Genomic DNA, 24,550 nt, shown 5'->3' on the forward strand with positions numbered 1-24,550 from the left:
CGGAGATCTGGGTCCGCCTCTTTATCTGTGTCCGTCTTACACGTTCCTCAGAGAAACACGTCACTACCAGATGACACTAACGTGGCCCGGCTGCAGGAGGAGCTGATCGGCGTGAAGCTCAGAGAAGCGGAGGCCGTGACTGGGCTGAAAGAGCTGAGGCAGCAGGTCAGAAACCTGGAGGACCACTGGCAGGTGAGCAGCAACATACACGCTGTGCGTGGGGCCTCGTCTTCCAACGGGGGCCACATTTTGCGTGAGGGGACGCATTTGCACGGTAACATGAGGTGGAGGAGGGAAACGAGACCTCTAATCTGACCACGCAATGATTGACGGCACTCGACATCTGACCAATCAGAAGGGTGCGCGTGCAGGCAGGCTCTTGCAGAGCTGCAGAATATCAGATTTCAACATCTCGTCCAAAAGACGTCTGGAGCATGCAAGAGGAAAAAAAAAAGGCAAAACACGAGGAAACTTGTGCTTCACTTGAAAGTGGGTATGACATTGAAATAAAACTTTGGGCACAAACACCTAAGCTGCCACTCATTAGATAGGAATCTCTGTCTAGACTGGAGAATTGTTTTTCCCAGCGGCCCTGATGAACATTTATTGAATGCCTTGTTAACGCCAGATTATATCAAGTTATGTTGTTTTGAAGTTTTCAAACTCATTGATGACTTTGCATCCAGAAAATAGAAACGTGTGCAGCTGTAAAAGGCACACGTTTAGTTCCGATTTCTAAACCTGCTTTCAGTTTTTGTGGGTGATTGAGGTGGTTTTAATAATTAACCAGCTGTTGCAAACCACATCTGCAGATAAAATTCTTTCCACAAGCACGAGTGACATTCCTGATGCTGGATAAAGGAATATATTAATATCAATATTTTAGTAATTTAATCCCACCTGTGTCAAAAAAAATAAAAATGAAGTTTCTAGACTAGTCAACATTTGAAGTGGATCTAAACACGCACATTACACCTAAATGTTGAACAATATCTGTTTTAGGACAACATTGATTAAATGTTTTGATCCACTTTATGTGATGACTAGTATACGGGCAGATACCTGAACGAGCGTGCACGTCTCTGGCTGTCCTGTACTCCAAATTCACCTGACCAGAGTAACGAGGGCTGAGCAGATACGTGTGGTGTGATGTATTATATACTGTTATCTGTCTGTGAATGCCGTGAAACTTTCAGACACTGAATCAAAGCTTGGTTTAGACAGTAATGGCTATTTTAAATTCCTTCAGGTGTCGAAGTGGGCAATAAGCATCTAAAAATTACCTATTTATGAATGCTTTTCTGGCATATTCAGGGTTTAATGTCATTGATATGTTACACATGATGACAGATTTGTTGGCACCAAAGAAGAAAAACCCACAATGGTCACTGAAATAACGTGAACTAACAAAGCTAATCATAGAAGCACTTTTCTGAACATTCAGTTATGAAAGCTGAATCGTGGTTCGACAGAATCATTTAAAAGAAAAATGTAGTTAATGAAGCTGGTCTGGACAACAATGATGTGACCCTCAACTTGATTGTGATGCACAACCTTTAGAGGCCATCAAGCATTTAGTGTAGCTGCCAGTGAGGTGTGAGCACCTGCAGACGGGGGTTCTGGTCCTCACCAGCTCACTGCTCCAGCAGTGTCAGCTTCTCCCGACTGCATGTTTCAGCCTTTGACCCAGATGTTTAATGAGATTTAGATCAGGACTGGTGGAAGCCGCGTCAGACAGCCCAGTGTTTGGTTCTGAGTCGTCCCTGAGTGTTTCTAGCTGCGTGTTGTGGATCAATATCTTGTTGGAGGTCCAAGTATTCTGACACAGCAGCACGTTTTGCTTCAGATTGGGTCGATAGTCATGAGATTTTATTGCAACCTGCTCAGGTTTACAATACCAAACACAGCAAAGCAGCTTCAGAGCAGAAAGGAGCCTCCTCCATGTTTCGCAGTAGCTGCAGGCTTCTTATATTTGAATGTTTTTGCATGTATGAACATGCTGACGAGCTGATGTTCAATTCAATTTTATTCATATAGCGTCTATTACAACAGAAGTTGTCTCTAGGCGCTTTCCAGAGATCTAGAACATAAACCCCCGAGCAATTATTACATAAACACTGGCAGGTAAAAACTCCCCTAGTGGGAGAAAAACCTTAAACCAAACAGTTGCAAGAAAAACCCCTCCCTTTAGGAGGGAAGAAACCTGGACCAGGACCTGGATCATAAGGGGGGACCCTCCTGCCGAAGACCAGACTGGACAGACCAGGAAAAGAGAGAACGGACAGAGAGAATGAAGAGCAGAGAAAGGAGAGACACAGACACGATGGCTAACTGTCACTCACTAACCACTTCCACCTGAAACCCCCCAGCAGGCCAGAACCCTGCAGGTGGTGATGGTGAAGTCCTCTGGCGCTTCAGGGCCAGGGCTTTGGGGTTTGAGTGCGAGCATGAAGGGCCTGACCGTGACGTGTCTCTGCAGCGCCACCTGACTCGCACCACCGGCCGCTGGAAGGACAGTCCCAAGAAGAACACGGTGAGCGAGCTGCAGGACGAGCTGATGAGCGTGAGGCTGCGGGAGGCCGAGGCCCAGGCGGAGCTGCGGGAGACACGCCAGAGGATGCTGGAGCTGGAGACGCAGGTCAGAGACCACCAGACCCCTAACACTTAGCTGCTAGTTTAGTTCAGTATATGAAACTAAAGGTGTCCTGTACGGAAGAGCATTAGGGCCAGGCAGGAGAAAAATAAAAATAATATTTTAGAGGAGGAAGATTTTTTTTTTCATTATGCACTTCGAGAAAAAAGTCAAAATGTCATGAATAAAGTTGAACAACAAGGTTCAGAATACAAGAATTGGGTTTACGATATTGATTTTAAACGCATATCACGCATATACAGTTGCATAACTTCAGAAACGTACCCTTAACGTTCCACTCCAAGGATGTTAGTTTGTTAATTACGGCTGCTGCTGCAGAGCTGTCAGTCGCTCTCCTGACTGGATTTGATGGGCCAGAGGAGACATTTACACTTTATTCATAAAATTGTATTTGAACTTTATTCACGAAATTTCGACTTTTTCCTCGAAATTGTATTTCAAAATGAATCTCGACATTTCAACTTTTTTCTCAAATTGTATTTCAACTTTATTCACGAAATTTCGACTTTATTCTTGAAATTGTATTTCAACATTAATCTCGACATTTCGACTTTTTTCTCGAAGTGAACAATAAAAATAAAATCTTCCCCCCTCAAATATTTTTTCTCCTGCTTGGCCCTAATACTCTTCCATAGTCCTGTGACGCTGACACATTGGACGAAGGGGAATCTACAGCTTGCAGTGTCAAGCAGTTGCCTTTAGGGGGCAGCAGTAATCTGTCCCATACCTGTCAGCCAAAACAAGCACCCAGATCCATCCGACTCTTTTAGGATTAATACGGATAAGTCACTCATTCTTATAATTTCATGTTTTTGTTTGTGTGCATTCAGAGTCAGATTCACAGCAACCAGATGCGGCGGGCCGAGCAGGAGAGCCGCGGTCTCCAGGAGCGCGTGCAAACTCTGACGGTGCAGAACAAAGATCTGCATGTGCAGCTGCAGGAGATCAAGCGGAGACAAGCTGAGATTGAATGCAAGGTGCAGTACTGGTGTGGATGTGCACCGCGCTGCACAGCTGCTGCGCGGGCAAACCGCTGCCGCTCTGTTGTGGCATCGTCTGTGTAGGGGCAACCACTTGACACGAGAAGAGAGAGAGAAAAGCAGGCATGAGATGACTGTGTGAGGTGACATGTACGATTTGAGGGAGCTCATCTCTGGTTTGCTTTCTGCAGAGTAAAGAAGAGGTCATGGCAGTGAGGCTGCGGGAAGCTGACAACATCGCTGCCATGGCTGAGCTGCAGCAGCAGATCTCTGAGCTGGAGATACAGGTAGAGTACAGGTGGCACCATCATAAACCGCTACACACATGGTGGGAGGGCTGTTGTTTTAGCCACGGTGGGAAAAGTCTCTCTTAGGTACAATAGCCATGAGGAGGAAGATGCTGTAACCCACCCTGAGTTTGTACAAGCAGGAAAGAGGCAATCAGAATTGATCTGAAACCCAACAATCAGACTAACCACAACAAAAGGCCTGTTTTCATAGTTCTGCGAAGGAGCCAGTGATCGTACCGTCAACCCTGCCTGAACCCTGCGCTTGTTTGTGTTCAGCACAAGAGTTTTGATGTGATAAAGCTACTAAATCAGCGCTGACGGTGCTCAAACATGTGCCAGTCCTTTGTTTTTGTTTTTGAATGGAGGGGAAAATTTTTCCAATTTTATTTCTATAGCGTCTATTCCAACAGAAGTTGTCTCTAAGATCTTTCCAGAGACCAGAACATGAACCCCCAAGCAATTATTACATAAACATAACAAACAATAGCAGGTAAAAACTCCTCTAGTGGGAGAACAACCTATATAACATATAGCAGAGATCAAAGGTTCATCAGAAAATGAACCTTTGTGCAGATGCTTTCTGTTGTCCCATCAAGGATTCAAACCTGCGGCGCTTCCTTGGGACTGTTGCGGTCCAGAATAGTCCAGTTAAAGCCTGAAAGGTTCGGACGTTTTGTTCCTGGTTCATGACCGCGTTGTCAAAAATACTTAAAAATACGTAAATGTTTTTACCGAAGAAAATAACCTTTTTCTTTTTCCTTTCTGCTAATTTTCTCTGCTAATTTTTTTTTTTTTTTTTAAACTTTATTTTTCAATTTTCAGACATAACAGAAAAACAAAAACAGACACTACTGTCTTCTATAATAATGCCCTTTTGTCCATCTTGCTAAGCACATCTCTATTTTAAGTCGTAGGCTGTAGGTAATTTGTTCCATTGATCGTATTTCCTCTACAATGTCCAACCATTGGCTACGTCCAGGTGACTCCATCTTCAGCCAGTTTCTTGTAAAGGCTTTCTTAGAGATAGTATTTTAAAAATGTATATGTCCTCTTTATTTATTACATCCTCTGGTATCAGTCCTAAGTAAATAACGCAGATCTTTAGGAATCTCATATCCCTGCTATCAGTTTTTACGATTATTCATGATATTTTAACTTGGCTGAGGAGAGTTTTTTGTAGCATTGTTTTCAAGTAGAGGTGTAAAGTGAATGAACTTGACCCTGAGGCATCAGAGTTTACTCCGCAGACCTCGGATGGAGCAGCAGATCACGCCGTGTTATCTGACCAGCCTGCATGGAAACAGTTGTGAAACAGTGCTTTAAAAAAAGCACTCTTGTAGTTTTAACCCCGACTTGAATTTTCTTGCGTCTCAGCTATAGGCCAAAGCTATTTTTAAGCGTGACACCAGCGGCCCCTCCCCCTCCTCCACATGCACACAATCCTCACACCGTGGTCTGAGGTTTGGTTACTAAGTGATGGAGCAAAAACAAGCAAAACCAGAAACTCACTGCCACCCTCACGCTATTCAGAAGATACGGCAGATTACTAGGAACTACCTCAGCAACCTGCAGGAGGCTTTCACCTCCCTCTCCCTCCATTAGGAGCAACACCCAGAAAACCAGGCTCTCGGCTCCACCTGCAGCTCACGGGGGAACGTTTCCTCCAAATCAGAGATGTCTGTCTGACTTCCTCATCAGAGGCAGCGCCGCACGTCTCTGACAGCTTCAAGCTCAGTTTTCATGTGAAAGTTCAGGTCGTGATCAAAGCACGGAGCAGGAATCGATGCTGATGCAGTCACTCCAACGTCGTGCTCGTAAATATCAGCCTCGCCGAGATTTAAGGGACGACTGCCGATGACTGAACGTGGAAAACCTTTTTCACTGAAACTAGTTTGTGAGCAGTTTTACGTGCAAGACTCTCGTTTTCACAGTCATAGCTTCTCCTAAACGCAGCAGCTCCTCCGCCTCTAGGCCCTGATAGGAAGTGGTTTCTTGTCTTGAGGCACGTTCTTCACCAGAGGCGGCTTGTTTGGTTTAATCTGAGGGTTCAATCACAAGCTCATCATTTGGACATGATTTTACGGAAGAGTGTTAGGGCCATGCAGGAGAAATAATATTTGAGAGGAGAAGATTTTTTTTTATTGTGTACTTCGATTAAAAAAGTCGAAATGTTGAAATACAATTTCGAGAAAAAAGTCAGAATGTTGAGATTAATGTTGAAATACAATTTCGTGAATAAAGTCGAAATTTCGTGAATAAAGTCGAAAAATGCCGAAATGTCTCCTCTAATAACTACACCGTCTTTATGAGCTAAAAGAGAAAGAATTTCTTTGTTACTGAAGCCGATTCTGAAGTACAGTTTCACCAGTTCATCTATAGGCCTACTAGGCATTTTGTAAAGACAGTCACACGTGCTGTTTGTTATAGTCTCAGAAGGTTGACTTTATTCTCGACATTTAGACTTTTTTCCTCAACATTTCGACTTTTTTCTCAAAGTGCATAATGAAAAAAAAAAATGTTCCTCTAAAATATTTAAATTTTTCTCCTGCCTGGCCCTAATACTCTTCTGTATGATTTTGACCAAATCGTTCAACCTTTTTTAAAAAAGACCTATGGGATGTTTACTGTGCAGTAATCCTGTTTATGTGAGAAACGTTCCGTCGAGTTTTAAATCCAGCTAATCTTTCACCGAGATGTGATGAACCGATCACTTGAGCTGAAAGTTTGGTCATTGCAAAGAACTTAATCATACATGTTCACACCACAGCCGTGAAGTTTCACACGTCCCTGACAGCCGTCTCTGCAGATTCAGAATAACCCTGACGTCATGGCCGCAAAGATATAGGCCTATGCACTTAAAGCGAGGGCTTGAGATGGGCCGGCCGGCGTGCTCTGCAACGCAGCGAGCTGCTTTGAGCTGTGATTTCGTTGCTTTGCTCGGATGTGAGGGCAGGATGTTTTGCTGTCGTCGGGTCCTCGGTTCAACGCTATAAGCACAGGAAAAACAACAGAAATGGAGCTGCAGTCCTTTTTTAAATGGGGGAAATGTCCCCTGGTATAACTGTTGTTGAGGACTAAACAAAGCAGCAGCTTGAAGATGCACGGGGGCCCTTCACCCCCCCAATCCCCCCCTGGCTGGCACCTGGTTAATCATGCAGCTGAACCTGAGGAGGTTGTAACTGTCTGCCACACAAACAACTGTTACATGTCATAATATGACTTCATTAGATCTCTCTCTCTCCCTCCCTCACTGGGACCCACAAATTATATATATATATATATATATATATATATATATATATATATATATATATATATATATATATATATATATATATATATATATATATATATATATATATATATATATATATATATATATATACACCCCCCCTACAGAAGAGTATTAGGGCCATGCAGGAGAACAAAATATTTGAGGGGAAGATTTTTTTTATTGTGCACTTTGAGGAAAAAAGTCGAAATGTTGAGATTAATGTTGAAATACAATTTCAAGAATAAAGTCAAAATTTCGTGAATAAAGTTGAAATTTCGACGTTTTTTCTCAACAATTCAATTTTATTCACGAAATTTTGACCTTTTCCTCAACATTTTGACTTTATTCTCAAAATTGTACTTCAACGTTAATCTCGACATTTCGACTTTTTTCTCGAAATTTTACTCCAACGTTAATCTCGACATTTCGACTTTTTTCTCGAAATTTTACTTCAATGTTAATCTCGACATTTCGACTTTATTCTCGAAATTGCACTTCAACATTAATCTCGACATTTATTATTCTCGAAGTGCATAATGAAAAAAATCTTCCTCCTCTAAAATATTGTTATTTTTCTCCTGCCTGGCCCTAATACTCTTCCGTACCGCACCCCTCACCACAGGGGAAAATAGAAAACAAACCAGCCGTGTTGGTATTTTGGGTTGGGTTCTGCCCCCCCCACACGTCTCTGCACCTGCTACTGGTCTCTGTCGCTGGAGGAAGGTGGAGGTTGGAGGTTGGAGGCTGAGGGCATGTTTGTCCCTGCCTGCAGATGTCTCCGTCTGAGGAACACAAACCTCACCAGAGCTGTTTAACTGTTGGAGCCAGGCGGGCCCCGTTCCCAGGGGCCCCCGGAGGAAATCAAGCACAAGTGACACTGTTTGGTGTTTCCTCAGACATCTGTCATTTGGGTCAGCTGCCACCCAAGGATGACACTTGGTGATGTTGTTTGTGGAGCAGGGGGGGGTGTACTAGTCCACCTCTACATGAGAACACAAGTATTTCCAGTCCCCACATTTGTGCCGTTTCTGCCATGCTTGGGTCGATGCTGAGCTGTCCCTCCTGGTCCGTGCACGCCTCCTGCCTGCCACCCCCACAACAAGAATTTGTGAAAAGAAATTCAAATAGATTAACCAGAGCTGGTGTTGGAGGCGACTGGATAGTTCCTTTTAGAAAAACTGCTTTTAGTCGAGCCACTTTTTCGGTTCGTGCCTCTCGTACCCGGAATGCAACACCAAGCACGATACGTGAACTTCCCACTCTGACCTCTTTCACCAAACATTTTAAATCCTGGCTATTGGAGGAACAACACTGTCATCACAACCAGGCTTAAACTTGTGCAGTTTGTCTTAATGTTAATTATCTGTTTTAATTTGTACGTACCAGGGCAATGTGCAATGCAACACTCACTTTGTATGTCACACAACTTGGATACTCTCAGTACCATAATATTACCATCGCTGGTATTTCATTATAGTAATACGCATTTTTTGCACAAGTCACTTTAAACTCAAGTCACTTTAGATACAATCCATACTGCTGTTAAATGCTGCTAAATCTACTTTGCTACCAGTGACGTGCAGTGAGGTTCATGGTTGGTGAGGCACTGACTCCTTTAGTGTCAGATTTACAAATATATAAACCAAAAAGGGTAGCTTATTCAATTGGCTACTGGTTATTTCATATCTCATCAGCATTCTTCACAAAAAAACACACGGGCACACACACACGCACGCGCGCACACACGGTACATATTACAGATACGTAAAGGTAAGAAAAACGTGCATTTGCTCTACACCCTCCATGTGTTGGCCGTCGCAATTCTATAATTCATACAACATAAATGAGAGTATAGACTGGTGTACAAAACCACAGATTTAAATTTTGACCTTTAGTGAAATATTCAGTTGTTTTTAATACGTTTAATTCTGATACTTTAGTCAATTTAATACAGATTACTCAACAAAAAGCATGAAAAGAAAAACAAAGAATATTTTATTTAAGGCCAAAATTTAGTTTTTAAATATTCTATTGTATTTTTCTTAGTCTAATCTCTTTTTTTATAAGATTGAAAGTGTTTTTGGTCTTACTTTTATTTGTAAATGAAGTCCATGCGCCTGTCCTTCGCCACAAAAACCTCTGTTACTTTGTTGGAAAAGTCCTCCTTATTTTCCTACGTGAGCGAACGGCGTCGACTCATGTTCGCCCCCTTCAGGTGCGGCAGAGTACTGTCTGCCTCACCCTGGGCCTTTTTCACTGCGGTTTTATTTCCCATCAGCGAAACTAAATATCTCACTAACAAACATTAAACTTTAATGGTTAAAGACATTAGCCAGACTGTGGAAAATCAGGTCAAATAAACGTATCTGCAAACGTTATATTTGCGACATGCAGAGATACGGCACCAGCACGCGCCAATCGCACGTATCAACCCAGTTTGTGATGGATTGATCAATCAGAGGCTCGGCTCGTTGCTGCCGCAGCTCACGTTTCAGCCCCGTATTTGAACAGGAAATAGGCAAATTCAGCGATTTTGACTATGATAAATGTTCGAAATTAGTCATACATAAAGATCAGTGGACAAATATTAGTATAAATTTGATGTTATAATTATTTATTTTTTTACTTGACATGATGACAGGTGAGGCTCTGCCTCACCTGCCTCCCCTGACCGCACGTCCCTGTTTTATATTTGTTCCCTTGTTTGATTGAATTGTTTTTTATGTTTTCTGTGGGAACTGCGACTGGAAACTAGCATTTCTGCTAAAAGCCTGTGTATTTACACTGCTTAATGTAGTGTTCATTAATATGCATTGTCCCGTCTAGATAAACTTTGATTTGATTTTCTATCTCCCTGCAGAAGGAAGAGGGGAAGGTCCAGGGCCAGCTGAACCACACCGACTCCAGCCAGTACATCCGCGACCTCAAAGACCAGATATCAGAGCTCAAACACGAGGTGGGGGGGCGCCGCAACACACCGCTTCACCCCTCACTCACCCCTCACTCACGGTCTTGATGCACATATTTAATCTTTTGAGAGATTTTGATTTGATGTTGCCAGCTTTGATCTTGCTTTTCACATCTCCTCAGTTACTCTGAGCCTTACAGATTTAGCTGAAGTGTTAACTACACCCAGAGACTTCCTGTGTGGAGATGATGTCGCACAACTCTTTACCTTTACACACATAACCTACACACGGTTATATTTAAAGGCTTTACCAGCATATCACGGCAGCGATACGAGAAGGGACTTTCCTTCGGAGCAGAAAATGCTCAAATACATTTACATTTTCGTAAGAGATCACAAGTGACTAACTCACCCAACATATCCGAGAGGCAGACGCATTTCCCTTTAATCACACTGCCTCAGACATTTGTCTTAACTCTTTTTTTACTTTTGCTCTGCTTACTGACGGATATTATGGGAATCATTGCGGAGGGGAACAGATTAATTTCGCCCCCCCCCCTCTTGCTTTTGCCTTACGGTCATCTTTGACTCTGGGGGTCGGCTTGCTAGGAATCGTGCCAACTCAGGTCTGCGGTGATCAAACCTGAAAGAGCAGCTCAATAACAATCCCCCCCTCTCATAAACACACACACACGATAGACAGCCAGCTCTTCTTTGAGTCACAAAGTGTTTTGTTAGCACCAGTGGGAGGCAGGATCTGCCTGAGACAGGTGGAGGTGAGTGGACGCTTGTGTTTGTGCTGAGTATTGACGACTGTCTCTGAACGGCCTCCTAACACGTTTCCTCTTACATGTCTGTCTGCATGGCAGCACAAGCCAGGTAAGTGTTTTAGACGTATCATGTGACCTTCACAGATTAAACCAGACATCATGTTGGAACTTTCCTCACTGGTTCCAGTAGCAGCTGATTAACTGCTGTATTTATGTATTTTTTTATGCATGTATATGTATATATATATATATATATATATATATATATATATATATATATATATACATGCATACACATAATCAATAGCTGTATTTATTTATTTATTTATTTATTTATATATATATATATATATATATACGGTAACAAAAATACATAAATACAGCAATTAATCAATAGCTGTATTTATTTATTTATTTATTTATATATATATATATATATATATATATATATATACATTACACACACACACTTCCCCATTTGTTTGATTGAAAATGTGTGTATACACGCACTTGTGTATGCATGTATATATAATATGTATGTATGTATATATATATAAAATATATATACATACATTTTTGTGTGTGTGTGTGTGTGTGTGTGTGTGTGTGTGTGTGTATATATATATATATATATATATATATATATATATACTTGTGTACATATACAGGACTGTCTCAGAAAATTAGAATATTGTGATAAAGTTCTTTATTTTCTGTAATGCAATTTAAAAAAAAAATAAATAAATAAATAAATAAAAAAAAAATAAATAAAAAAAGTCATACATTCTGGATTCATTACAAATCAACTGAAATATTGCAAGCCTTTTATTATTTTAATATTGCTGATTATGGTTTACAGTTTAAGATTAAGATTCCCGGAATATTCTAATTTTTTGAGATAGGATATTTGAGTTTTCTTAAACTGTAAACCATGATCAGCAATATTAAAATAATAAAAGGATTGCAATATTTCAGTTGATTTGTAATGAATCCAGAATGTATATTTTTGTTTTTGTAATTGCATTACAGAAAATCACAATATTCTAATTTTCTGAGACAGTCCTGTACATACGCGCATTTGTTGTTGTATGTAACGTGTTTTATTTTATTTATATATATATATATATATATATATATATATATATATATATATATATATATATATATATATATAAATATATATAAATAAATTGGGCTGCATATGGCTGGTATAACTGCATGAAGTGGCTCCATATGTTTCTCATTGAACATTTTTATTTGTTTTTCGTTTAATTTTGAGAACCCATGTTGGTTCAATACAGAATGGTAAATATTTATTTTATGTGAACTAATTTTTAAAAAAAAACCCTGGGAACTGCAATTGTTTTTTTTTTTTAACCTTTAAACATTTTCTTTTGTCCTTTGTGCATGTTTGATTGTGAAAGCACCTCTTTTATGTTATTTCATCATTATGTGACAAATGTTGGCAGCAAGCGCTCGGTAATCCAATCTAGTGCAGCTGCTTTGCTGTAACTTGCATTATTTACAGTTTCCTGACCAGTGTGGTCGTGATAACATCATTAACACGTACGTGCTCCCTCCCACAGGTGCGCTGCTTGAGAGGGCAGAGGGGCCTGGCAGGGAAGCCCAGTTTTGACGGGATCCACATCGTCAACCACTACGTGGACGTAGACGCCTACCAGTCCTCAGACGACGATGAAGTCCCCAAGCCAAAGAGCGGCGGACGCATCAAGCTGCGGCCCAACCTGGGGGACGGGGACAGCGACAGCGAGGAGGACGATGACGGGGAGGCCCTGCGGCTCTCCGTGCCTCCGAGCAGCAGCCACAAGTCCACCACCGTGTGAGCCGCGCGGGGCCCAGGCCGCCCACCCCGCACAGCAGGACGGGGGAGTCACTAACAGCCCTGTCACAGGAGCAGGCTGGAGGGAAGGTTGTTAATTTCAGAATGGAAATTCATCATCATTTCACGTCATCTGAATCCTACCGATTTAGTTTGATCTCTACACGTTTGTTTTGTTAGTTTGTTTTGGAGTGAGGTCGACACGGACCTTGGCGAAGCATTAAGCAACATGACACCTATCAAACTGGACATGGTCCCAGAGGGGGGGGGTCGCCCCCCCAGCCCTCCGCTTGGTACAATACACAGACACAGACTGTGCAATAAAACCCTCTTTTATACTATATCACACACTTCATCTAACGTGTTTTTATACTTTTAAAGCGTTTTATAAATGACTATCAGCAGTGTATTGGTGCCATTATGAAAGCGTGTGTGTGTGTGTGTGTGTGTGTGTGTGTGTGTGTGTGTGTGTGTGTGTGTGTGTGTGTGTGTGTGTGTGTGTGTGTGTGTGTGTGTGTGTGTGTGTGTGTGTGTGTGTGTGTGTGTGTGTGTGTGTGCGTGCGCTGGGCGGAGCCTCGTATCAAAGCTGCTCGTATCAGCCAGCGATGGCCTGATCACTTCTGGGCCTTAAATCATGCTGCCCCCCCCTGAAAACATGTAGAAATGTAAATGCCCCCCCTTCCCCATTGTCTGTTTGAACTTGAAAATATGTATCTGTTATTATCTGTCTGATGTTGAGATGTGTTGTACAAGAATTGGGGGGAAAAAAGGGAGTTATGTGGCCAAAAAAACCCAACAAACAACAACTAAGATCCTGTTTTCAGGAGAAATGGGATGGATTTTTGTCTGAGAAAAAGCGCCGGTCTCACTGCATCACAGTACTCCGTTACGGGGACTTCAATCACACAGATCAAGTCCTTGTAGCCGTGACGACGGCTCAAACTGAAGTACAACCATGTAACACTCGATTGAGAGCGAATGGATCGAAGTCTGAGGGACGTGTCACCAAAGTGAGGGCTGTGATCCACCAGGGAGCCTGACCTCCACCCCACTACAAGCTCAGGCCAGGACGGACGGATGGACGATTCACTTCTCAGTCTGAGAGAAGCAGCATTTAGTCACTTTGACTAAGACACTGGTGTTGGTTGGCAGAGGGACACGCTGAGGCACTTTGTGGGTGTGCAGGGAGCACGGAGACACTACAGGCGGTGGCACTCTGGAGACACACAACTGTTCTGTGTGATCAGTCGCAATAAAAAGATATCTATTTTTTGTGCGGATGTCTCATTTCATGGAGTGGTGTGTGTGGTGTTTTCAGATGAGTGTGTGTCTAATCTCGACGCTGCCTTCCTCTGGAGATGCTTTGCTCAGATTGGCAGCTTCCAGGAAGTGATTTTTCTCGCGGTTTTCATAGCCGAGCCTCAACTACTAATCAGTTCATGCAGAAACGGCGGTTTAAGAGCAGCTATTTCCCCCGACAGAGACCGACGGAGTCGCCAGGTCTGTATCCCTGCACGATCGTGAGGCGTTCAGGCTCCCCGGGAATCAGAGCCGCCGCAGCGGTGCGTGGATGGAGCTGATCACTAATATCCAACCTGGGAGGAGAAAAACTGATCAAATCTAAACTTTTTTCATAGAACAATTTATAGCTTTTTTCTCCTTTTATTTTTTGATTTATAAAGACGTTCAATCGCTTCAACCCGATTCAGATTTAGTTATCTTAAAGCCAGTTAGGAAATAAAAAGAAATCAGTTCAGCAGCATCAGAAAGGAGCGAGGTCTGAGGATGTTTAGTTCAGCTCGCTGGTCCTGAAACGTTTACTAGAGTGCTTTAACGTGTCAGGCCGCGTGGGAGGCAGGAATCATCTGTGGTCCACATTTAACACTATTGGGCTTCATTTCACTCGAAAGACAAGTTGAATCAATTCAGAAGGAATTATAATGAAATGAATGAAAACCTATTTTTCTTTTCACCCTAAGCTCTGACAGTAGACAGATATTATAGCATTAATAAATGCCTGCCTGGTAATATTGACGCCAGCCGTGTTTCATCTATTTATATTGAGAAATGCCTACATTGTGGTTATCTGGAGGCTTCAGCACGCAGACCATATGGTTCTCTATTTATATTTTATGAAAAATCAAATGCGTTTAGAGTGCGTTTACGTCTAGACGAGATTTAGCCTCCCTATTTTAGAGAAAAAACTTTACTATATTCAATTAAACCACTCTTTTATACATATAGTGAACTGGTTATCAATAGAAATTTTAAAGATAGGCCTATCGTTTTTTGAGACAGGTTGAAACGGTCTAAAAGTGGTCGAAAGACGTTCAAACCTAATATCAACCTGTTTAAAACCGGAAATCAACGTTGAAATCTCGGTCTGTGCTGCTGGGATGTGTCAGTCAGTGAGATGCCTGAGTTGTTCTGGTCGGCGCGTCTGAGTCGCAGGTGTGGACCATGGATGTGGGTGCGGACGCAGCGGTCGCGTCTGCGGGGCATGATGACTCTTCTTTAATCTTCTTTATTTGATGGAACTGGGTTCATATCTTCACCGAAACGCGATCCGGACGCCGTGGTCGCAATCGAGCCCCAACACGTGGCCCCCACCCGAGTTCCTGTCCCCGCTGATGCCGCGGCTCTTACCCCGCACGAACAAACCCACTCATGTAGTTAACGACATAAAGAGACGCAGGGGACCATGGAAAGTGTGCGTGTGCAATCCGACACTCAGGGGGGTGACTGACTATTTTAAGGTTCATGTGAATGAGAGAAACTCAATAAAATCACGTTTGTGGGTCGATCTGATTGATTGATTTGATTTTAATTGACTAAAATGTGCTAAGCCAGCGTCCCACTAAACTGAGCTGTTTGACCATTGAACGCATCTTCGTGATGCGTTCACATGTTGCGCCTTCAGCGGGACCAGAGAACTGAAACTCGTGCCCGTGATTTTTTTTTTAGGCATTTTAGAGATTTGGAACATACAGACATTCAGCCAAAACATTTATACACAAAAAACGTGTGCAATACAGTATATAATATAAAATTATATATATGTATATGAATAAAATAAAAATATCTATAAAATTAATTTAGCTTAATCAAGCAAGACAGAAAAAAGGTCTCTATAATATGACAATGTTCGCTCTTTTGGTTTGACATAAGTTTAAGGGAGTCTATATATAAATTAAAATCTCCATAAGCATTAAAATTTGGGATTGATTTTGCGGGAAATTTCTTTTTCTGCTAAAAGAATTAGTCCCAAATCTGGGACATGTTTTTTTTTGTTTCAGGTGAAAGTGACCAAGCCGTCCACCGGGTCACGCCCCTCACCATTACTCCACCATACAGCCTCGGGCTCCGAGAACAGCACCCTGGGGTGCCCCATGCATGTTTCCTTCCACCTGCCTCCGTGTGCGTCTTAAATCCTCTCCTCTGCTCCAGCAGCAGCAGAACAGCAGCGGGGTAAAGGTGCAGCTCTGCCCCGGGTCGGTGCGTCCTGTTCTGGGTGACACCTGTCCGGCCGACACCTGTCAGGCAGCCGGGGCGGATCAGCTGCGCATGCTCAGTCCTCAGGTGGAGGTCTGTAAAACCCTCGCAGCTCCGCTCTGCCCGGCAGAGAAGCTCGCTCCTCTGAGGGGAAGGACTGATCCTCCTTTCCTCTTCCTTCTCTCCTCTCCTCTTCCTCCTCCACCTCCCCCGCCAGGGTCGGGGTGAACCGTCCACATGCCTCGCTCCTTCCTGGTGAAGAGCAAGCGGGCGCACAGCTACCACCGGCCCCGCGGAGCCGAGGATGGATTCAGCCGGCTGGACGCCATTCTGGCGCACATCTGCTCAGGTATTTACGCAGCAAAGCTCCGCTTTTAGGCTGAATGCCCCACTCAAGGGTGGAGGGAAACAACTCCTCTTTTCAGATATTAATGGGTCACCTTTTCATGACAGCAACTTAGAAGGAACGAATAAATAAGTGAAATAGGACAAATTAATTGGTAAACAATCAAAACACTGTTTTGGTGATGATGATGATGATGGTGGTGGTGGGTTATAGCTACTGCTCTGATTTCCACGATTTTTTGTCTTTTATAGAAAACATTGATTTTAGAAGACATGGAAACCAAATGTACTCTTTATGGGGAAAAAGAATGAATTAATTTTCATTAAAAAATGGGTGGTGAAATGTCACACATCTGTTATTATCTGTCTGATGTTTAGATGTGTTGTACTAGAATTGGGAGGAAAAGGGGAGTTGATATGACATTATTTAAGTCTATAAAAATTAAGCTCGATGATGATGATTTAAACTGTATCTTGAATTTAGTGGTTGTGCGGGAGAGGGAAATAGTGCAATTTTTAATTCCATTGTGACGCTGCTGTTTTGTCGTTTGTTTAAATGATGCATTGATGGTTTCTATTGATAAGTCTGACTAATCATTTGGTCTTATTTTGACATTATTTGATGATGCACCATCATAGATGCAAATCAGATTGTGTCAAACACCAGCTCATATTTGTTTCAGCTGCTGACTGTGCTCTCCCCCCGTCAGAGTCGGACCCCCCCGAGGAGGACGCAGACACGTCCGGGGACGGGTACGGCCTCTCCCCGGACCACTTCTCCCCCGGGTCTCCCCTCCTCTCCCCGGAGGATTTCTCCCCCAGCTCCCCTCTCCGCTGCACGGACAGCTTGTGCCGCCGCTCCCCGGACTACGAGGACTTCTGGAGACCCCCGTCCCCGTCTGCATCCGGTACGACTCACACCTGCAGACACACGGGGGTATTTTCACATAATGTGAAGGCAAATATATTCTAGTATGGGTTCATTATTTACATTTATTTTATTATTAGAAAGCTTCTGTGAGAGCTGGATATTTGTGCTTTAAACCGAAATGTGAATTGAAATGTGCTTGTTCTTTAAATCAGCCCTTGTATGAGAATTTTAATGAGAAAACCAGGGAGCAAGTGAATTGTTCTGTAACATGGGCATTCATTCTTTTCATGCACTCCTGAGAAACTTGATGTACAGATTTATGAGTCGTTTGGATCAGTCTCAAAACTCTATTATCAAACTGCTGGCTAACCCCTGCTCAGTGCAACAATCAGTCTCCGTTCACTTATGAGTGTCTTGCTGTTGTTTTTATGTATTTATGTTCCCTTTGTGTTTTTATGTGTCTGTATGTTTTTTAATGGACCTTGAAGTCTGCACAAATAAAGTTGATGATGATGATGATGATGATAATCATGATGATTATCATCATCATCATGATGATTATCATGAATATCTGCTCATTATCCGCATAATATTGCACCACAAACCTTAGGCTATTTGGGAATTTTCTGAAGGGGCATTTCTATTATCATGGCTCTGGAGGAATATGCAGTTTTTAATACAGTCTGATCTGCTCCCACCAGTCGACTCCGAGAAGTCCCTGTCTCCCCTGGTGGAGGAGACTCAGCCCTTCACGGTCCCGTTCCGGCCGTACGCCTGGAGCAGCTACCCGGGGCCCCCGGTGGGGCCCGCGGCGGGGCCCGCGCAGGGGCCCGCGCTGGGGCCCCCCGTGCAGCAGGGCCTCTACCCGGCCTCGGACATGGACAGGGTCCCCGCGGCCATGGCGCTGTACAGGGACAAGATCGCGCACCCGGGCCTGTTCGCGGACAGAGGAGAGTCGTACGGAGAGCTGAGGAGACGCACCGCGGCTCTGCTGTTTCCTGAGGGGGGTCTGGGTGGAAACCCCCACCAAGGGAAGGCCCAGTCCCAGCTGCTCTGCTCCAGCCTCATCCTCAGCGGGGCCTACAAGTGCGTCAAGTGCAGCAAGGTGAGGATCTGCCGAATAGTGAGGGTCTGCGTATAGATCTGTGCAATAGTGAGGATAATAGTGAGGATCTGCGTAAAAGTGAGGCTCTGTATAGTGATCTGTACTGAGGGTCTTCTTAATAGTGAGGATCTGCAGACCCTCACATACGCAGATCCTCACTATTACGCAGATCCTCACTATTACGCAGATCCTCACTATTACGCATGGGTGAGGATCTGCGTAATAGTGAGGATCTGCGTAATAGATTGTGTAATAGTAATCTGTGTAAAAGTAATCTGTGTAATATTATCTGTGTAATAGTGAGGATCTGCATAGTAGTGATCTGTTAGTGAGGATCTGCGTAATATCTGTGTAATAGATCTGTGTAATAGCGATGGTCTGTATAATGGTGAGGATCTGCGTAATAGTGATCTGTGTAGTGAAGATCTATAGTCAGGATCTGTAATAGATCTGTGTAATAGGATGTATGAGATATAAACACATGATCACATCTGCTGGCAGAAGAAAACGTCTGTTGCACAGAATCACATTTATCTTCCAACCCGTGCTGATTGCGCTCCTTGTCCAGGTGTTCTCCACCCCGCACGGCCTGGAGGTGCACGTCCGCAGGTCCCACAGCGGCACCAGGCCGTTTGCGTGTGAAATGTGCGGCAAGACCTTCGGCCACGCGGTCAGCCTGGAGCAGCACAAGGCCGTGCACTCGCAGGTAATCACGCACTTCTGCAGCTTTTCACCTCGCCCGCTGCGCCTGCACGTCCAGTCCCGAGTTAAACCTCCTCCTTCTCCACGTTTCAGGAGAGAAGCTTCGACTGCAAGATCTGCGGGAAAAGCTTCAAGCGCTCGTCCACGCTGTCCACGCACCTGCTCATCCACTCGGACACGCGGCCGTACCCGTGCCAGTTCTGCGGGAAGAGGTTCCACCAGAAGTCCGACATGAAGAAGCACACGTTCATCCACACGGGTGAGGGCCCTGCAAACACAGGAAATACAACTATGTTAAATCCCTACAAGTATTGTAAACCCAAAAACATATATTTTTTGTTTAAATCACAGTGAACTTTTATAAACTATTAAACACAATGTTTTGTTAAATTTACAACAACATGTGTTTATAATCAAATTTATTTGTGAAAACTACAAATATTAGTTAAAAAAAACTGAGAAATACTGTAATACTCATATCAAATCAATTTTGTTAATTTGATATGTAAATATTGTAAAAACTATATTTCTAGTCAGTTGTTTTGAAAAATCAAAAAAACTATGTAAATCACTTTACAAGTTTATGCTGTACTTTTAACATGATTGATGAAACAACGCAAATTGAGGTAATAAAAATGTTTTCACAAAAAAAATCATTATAAACCTGAGAGGTTGCCTATATGCCTATTCATATATAAAAAATATAGGCTACAATTATAATTAAAGCTGCAAGCAGCGATGAACGGGCCCTCGCACGTGCAATTTTCAACAATAAAGGTCAAGGACTCAAAACTAAGTCTGATGACACCACCATTACTCTTTATGTCAAACCATTCAAAAGTTATGGCAGAAAATAAGAACTATCAAATATCGACCAATCAAAAGAAGGGGCGGGGCTAATTCATGCCTGCGCAAGCGCAACCTGCACCACGCAGCACCTTAATGAGTGCGTTTACATGGGAAGTTTAATTCCTCTTTAATTCAGAATTAAAATTAAATCTGATTTAAAATGAGTAAAAATTACCGAATGAAAACGGCCATTCCGAATTAAACTTAATTCCAAAGTAAGTGGTTGGTTTATTCCGATTTTAAATCCGAATAGAATAATTCCGCAATCATGTATACACTCATTCTGCTTTAAATTAATTCCGGTATCGTAACTTCCGGTCCGCCCCCCTATCCAATCAGAACCTTCCCAACCCCCAGATCTTAAGAGGAATTGGATAAAGACCATCAAACGTGTTTTCCATGTAAACCTCAATTCGGAATTACTATTTCAATGTAAACTCGAAGGAAAATAGTTTAATTCGGAATTATTTAATTCCGAATTAAAAATAAAAATGTAACCGTGGCCACTGTATCAGTGACGTGACGTGTTTGGTGTGTGGCGTCCCGCAGGGGAGAAGCCGCACAAGTGCCAGGTGTGCGGGAAGGCCTTCAGCCAGAGCTCCAACCTCATCACGCACAGCCGCAAGCACACCGGCTACAAGCCCTTCGGCTGCGACCTCTGCGGCCGCGGCTTCCAGAGGAAGGTGGACCTGCGGAGACACAAGGAGACGCAGCACGGCCTCAAGTGACGCGGGCTGGACCTGGACCGGGACCGGGCCAAACCGGACTGCGGATGGTCCGACGGGACCGGGACCTAACGACTCTGTTCTGGACATGAGACGAGGACCAATCCGTCCCAGGAGACATTCATGAGGACGGGATTCACCTCCTGCCACCTATAAACAGCCCGTCTTTGTATTGTACCTGTATATATACATATGTATACATGTACATATACACCTTTGATCCATGTTTAGTTTGTAAAAGTACTTTGAAAGTATTTTCAACCACAGCAGGTGTTTTGCTGAATACAAAACGTTTCACAGATCAGATTGAAACGACGGCTTTGCAGTGAAAGGGGCAACTCCAAAAATGTTTCATAGTGGTGGCCAGATGGGGCCACTTAAATTCTTGGGGTGGAACCAAAACTAAAAGCCATCATTACAGGATTCTATTATACTATTGTAGTATACAAGCTCAGAAATACTTAAAGAAACACCTACTGATATGCATTTGGCCCAAATGATTGGATGAAACGCATAACTGACGATAGAATCTATGTGACCAGCAAGTGTTGTTTTTTTTTTTTTAACAAGGCAAGTGGGGTGGCCAGCAAATTTGTAGGGGGGCCGTGGCCACCCCTGGCCCCCCCCTGGTGCGCCACTGTATATACATAAATATGTATACATGTCACCTCCTGCCCATCCAGTGGCACCACCAGGGGGTGGCCAGTGGTGGCCACGGCACCCCTACAAATTTTGCTGGCCACCCCACTTGCCTCAATTAAAAAAACAAAAACAAAAAAAAACACTCGCCGGTCACATATTCTATGCGTTTCATCCCAAATCATTTGGGCCAAAGGAATATCAGTAGGCGTTTCTTACAACAGTATAATAGTTTAGTTTAGTTTGGTTTATTTGCACATAAAAAAATATACAACCGCCAAAAGTTCAGAGGAACAGTATGTAGAAAAAAAAGGAAACAAAAAGAAATACAATGTAACAGAAAAAATGTGCGGGAGGAACCAAAAAAAACGATAAGGGCTTGTCGAGTGGTCCTCCTATAATGAAACAAACTATATCTACAGAGATATGTAAAACATAGGACAATTTAGGAGAATAAGCTAAATTACTAAAAAAAACAAAAACAGGAATCTGATGAGGATGTGCAGAGAAGTTCTGGAAATGAATGGTTTAGCCTTGCTAAGCTGGGCTAGCAAAAAAGTTGTGATTTGTTTTTTGAAATTATTTGTGCTCGAGCATTCTCTAATATTGTGTGGTAAGGTGTTTCAATAAAGAGGACCTCTGAACCTAACTGAAAATTGGGAAAAAGTAGTCCTGAAAAAGGTGGGATGGAGATTATATATAATAGAATAACATCCTGTAATGATGTCTTTTAGTTTTGGTGTCCACCCCAAGAATTGAAGTGGCCCCATCTGGCCCCCTATGAAAAATAAGGCGGCCCTGTGCCCACCTATAAACAGCCCGTCTTTGTATTCTACGTGTATACTGTATATACATATGTATACATGTACATATACACTTTTTACCCATATTTACTTTGTAAAAGTACTTGAAAGTATTTTCAACCACAGCAGGTGTTTTTCTGAATACAAACGTTTCACAGATCAGATCTTTCCCCCCACAAACCCCCGTCTGCGCGCTGATTTATAGTCTCAGAAAGCCAGAGATAAGCTGTGAAAAACGAAGCAGATATTTTAGGATGAGTTGCAGGTGAAATAAGTGGTGATAAAGCAGGAGATACAAATCTGCTCTGTCCCCAGAACGGTGTTTGTGTGGAGCTGCAGCATGCAGGCACAACACGCTGCTCTGTGTGATTTAACGCTCCAGCCGCCGACATGCCTTCGACAATTTGCACATTTCTTGTCTGAATAACTGTTTTTCCCCTTGTTTTGTAAACGAACAATATTCGTTTGGAAAACTGGGTTTGTCGTGGATTTACTGGAGTCAAATATTTGAATAAAAGCTACAGTGACATGGTCTGTGGTTATTTCTTTAGAGGGAGCCCAAATATTTTATAGAATTATAATCATTATTATTTCTCTCTGAATCATTTATTTTTATCATATGACAATATTAATCGCATTGTATTTAGATCGGACCCAAAGAGAGCGTGATCAAAGCTGAAGTTGGACGTTAACAATAAAAAGCTGAGTGGGCCGTTTCAGCCGCTGGCTGCCGTGATTGTAAGTGCCCGCAGGCCCATGTTTATTATGACAATTACAGACTGTGTTTCTACCTGAAACAGCGTGAACGGGTCCAACCGTTACCAAATGCCATTACTAGTCTATGAGGGCGAAAAGAAGAGAAAGGAAAAGAAAGAAAGAAAACGCTGTAAAAGGCAATACTTTATCCGACATATGTCCAGTTGTGAACCTGCTGCCGTTTCCTCAACAACTATAAACTAAACTAAATAATACAACTAAATACTTGAGGAATAATAATAATAATAGTAATAATAATAGTAATAATAGTAATAATAATAATAATAATAATAATAATAATATTAATCACAATAATTAATGAAATCAGAGATCATTGAATGGCTCCAACAATAAGATTTTGCCACATTTGGGGGACATTAAAGAATTTCAATGATCAATCAAATTGAGGTTCTTGAAATCTGAACTTGTACATCTGAAGTGTTGGACATTTAATTAAGGAAACCTTCACTGCCCCCCGACTTTGATTCAGTTGAACAAATCTTTTTTAATAACGTGTAATCAAAGCTGTCTAAACTCCAGCTAATTCTGGTCACAACTGGACAACGGAGTGTATTTTTCACCGTTATTTTTTTTTAAAATTTAATTAAATGTTAGAAACTCTGGAAAAAGACAAGTATTTCTGAAGAGGATCTGGCTCCCGCCAAAGTAGGGTAATAAGACATCTTTAATGACTTTCAACTCATTTAAATGAGAACATTATAGCGCTCACCTGCTGGTCATTTGTTGTCAGATGTCAGATCAATTATTTCCCGCAGATATCAACATATGCGAAAAAGATTTTTTTTTTAAAGTCCCAAAAGTTAAAATGCCTTCTGAAGTATGAGTTTAAAATAAATCCGAGATTTAAAAACGGCAACCACAGATTTTCTGCTTAGATTTACCATGAAATGGTATCTGATTTAAGTCCCAGGCACGTGGTTCTTCAGGCCGTCCGTGGTTCTGGTCGGGCTCTGACTGGGCCGGTTCCTCCCTGAGATTCTGCAGCTTCAGCGGGACAAACACTTCTGCTTTTCTGCACGATTATCTTCATTAGATTCGGGATTTTATTTTCACTGTAATCCCAATAGTGCAGGTTGTTGTTCTCTCAGATGTAAATCACTTTGCATGACGGTATAGTAGTAGAATACATTTCATTTGTTAGGAGCCTTTCATGGCACTCAAGGTTGCCGTACAACAATCAGAATACAAAAACACAATTTAAACAATAGAGAACAGCAAAGCTTGCAGCAGAACACAAAAGACCACGTATTTTGTAAGTGTACGTTGATTAAAATCTCACTTGTGAAACAAACTTCACCAGTAAAGTCAAACATGACATAGACATGTAATGACAACCAAAAATCCTTGTGAGTGTGGGGCTGGATTCTGAATGGATGGTAGTTCCATATTTCTGTAATGACAAAAGCAAATTTATCACCAATGTCACGCTGGATAGACTTTACAACAACATATATATTACATTTTCCACTTATGTTCCTTCATGTCCCAGTTTACACATATATACACACACACACACACACACACACA

The 24,550-nt window shown here is 42.4% G+C and overlaps 2 protein-coding genes across 7 annotated transcripts in view; both read left to right on the forward strand.

Moving 5' to 3' along the window:
• Window positions 1-13,987, forward strand: part of evi5b (ecotropic viral integration site 5b) — a 58,116-nt gene extending 44,129 nt beyond the window's left edge. For all 6 annotated transcript variants that reach the window (XM_061737518.1, XM_061737521.1, XM_061737523.1 and 3 more), the window contains 6 exons: window positions 52-192; window positions 2,480-2,638; window positions 3,484-3,630; window positions 3,825-3,920; window positions 10,058-10,153; window positions 12,462-13,987. In XM_061737518.1, coding sequence (XP_061593502.1) covers window positions 52-192; window positions 2,480-2,638; window positions 3,484-3,630; window positions 3,825-3,920; window positions 10,058-10,153; window positions 12,462-12,719 — 897 coding nt within the window. In that variant the 3' untranslated portion in view covers window positions 12,720-13,987. The remainder of the gene's footprint in view (window positions 1-51; window positions 193-2,479; window positions 2,639-3,483; window positions 3,631-3,824; window positions 3,921-10,057; window positions 10,154-12,461) is intronic.
• Window positions 13,988-16,385: 2,398 nt separating this feature from the next.
• On the forward strand, window positions 16,386-22,763 carry gfi1ab (growth factor independent 1A transcription repressor b). The gene is made up of 6 exons (XM_061737525.1): window positions 16,386-16,556; window positions 17,263-17,460; window positions 18,125-18,528; window positions 19,097-19,234; window positions 19,324-19,489; window positions 20,629-22,763. Exons 1-6 carry the CDS (start codon window positions 16,445-16,447, stop codon window positions 20,805-20,807), a joined length of 1,197 nt encoding a protein of 398 aa, XP_061593509.1. The 5' UTR covers window positions 16,386-16,444; the 3' UTR covers window positions 20,808-22,763.
• Window positions 22,764-24,550: the final 1,787 nt, after the last annotated feature.

Source organism: Cololabis saira, chromosome 13 (assembly GCF_033807715.1).
Source record: "Cololabis saira isolate AMF1-May2022 chromosome 13, fColSai1.1, whole genome shotgun sequence".
Taxonomy (NCBI): Eukaryota; Metazoa; Chordata; class Actinopteri; order Beloniformes; family Belonidae; genus Cololabis; species Cololabis saira.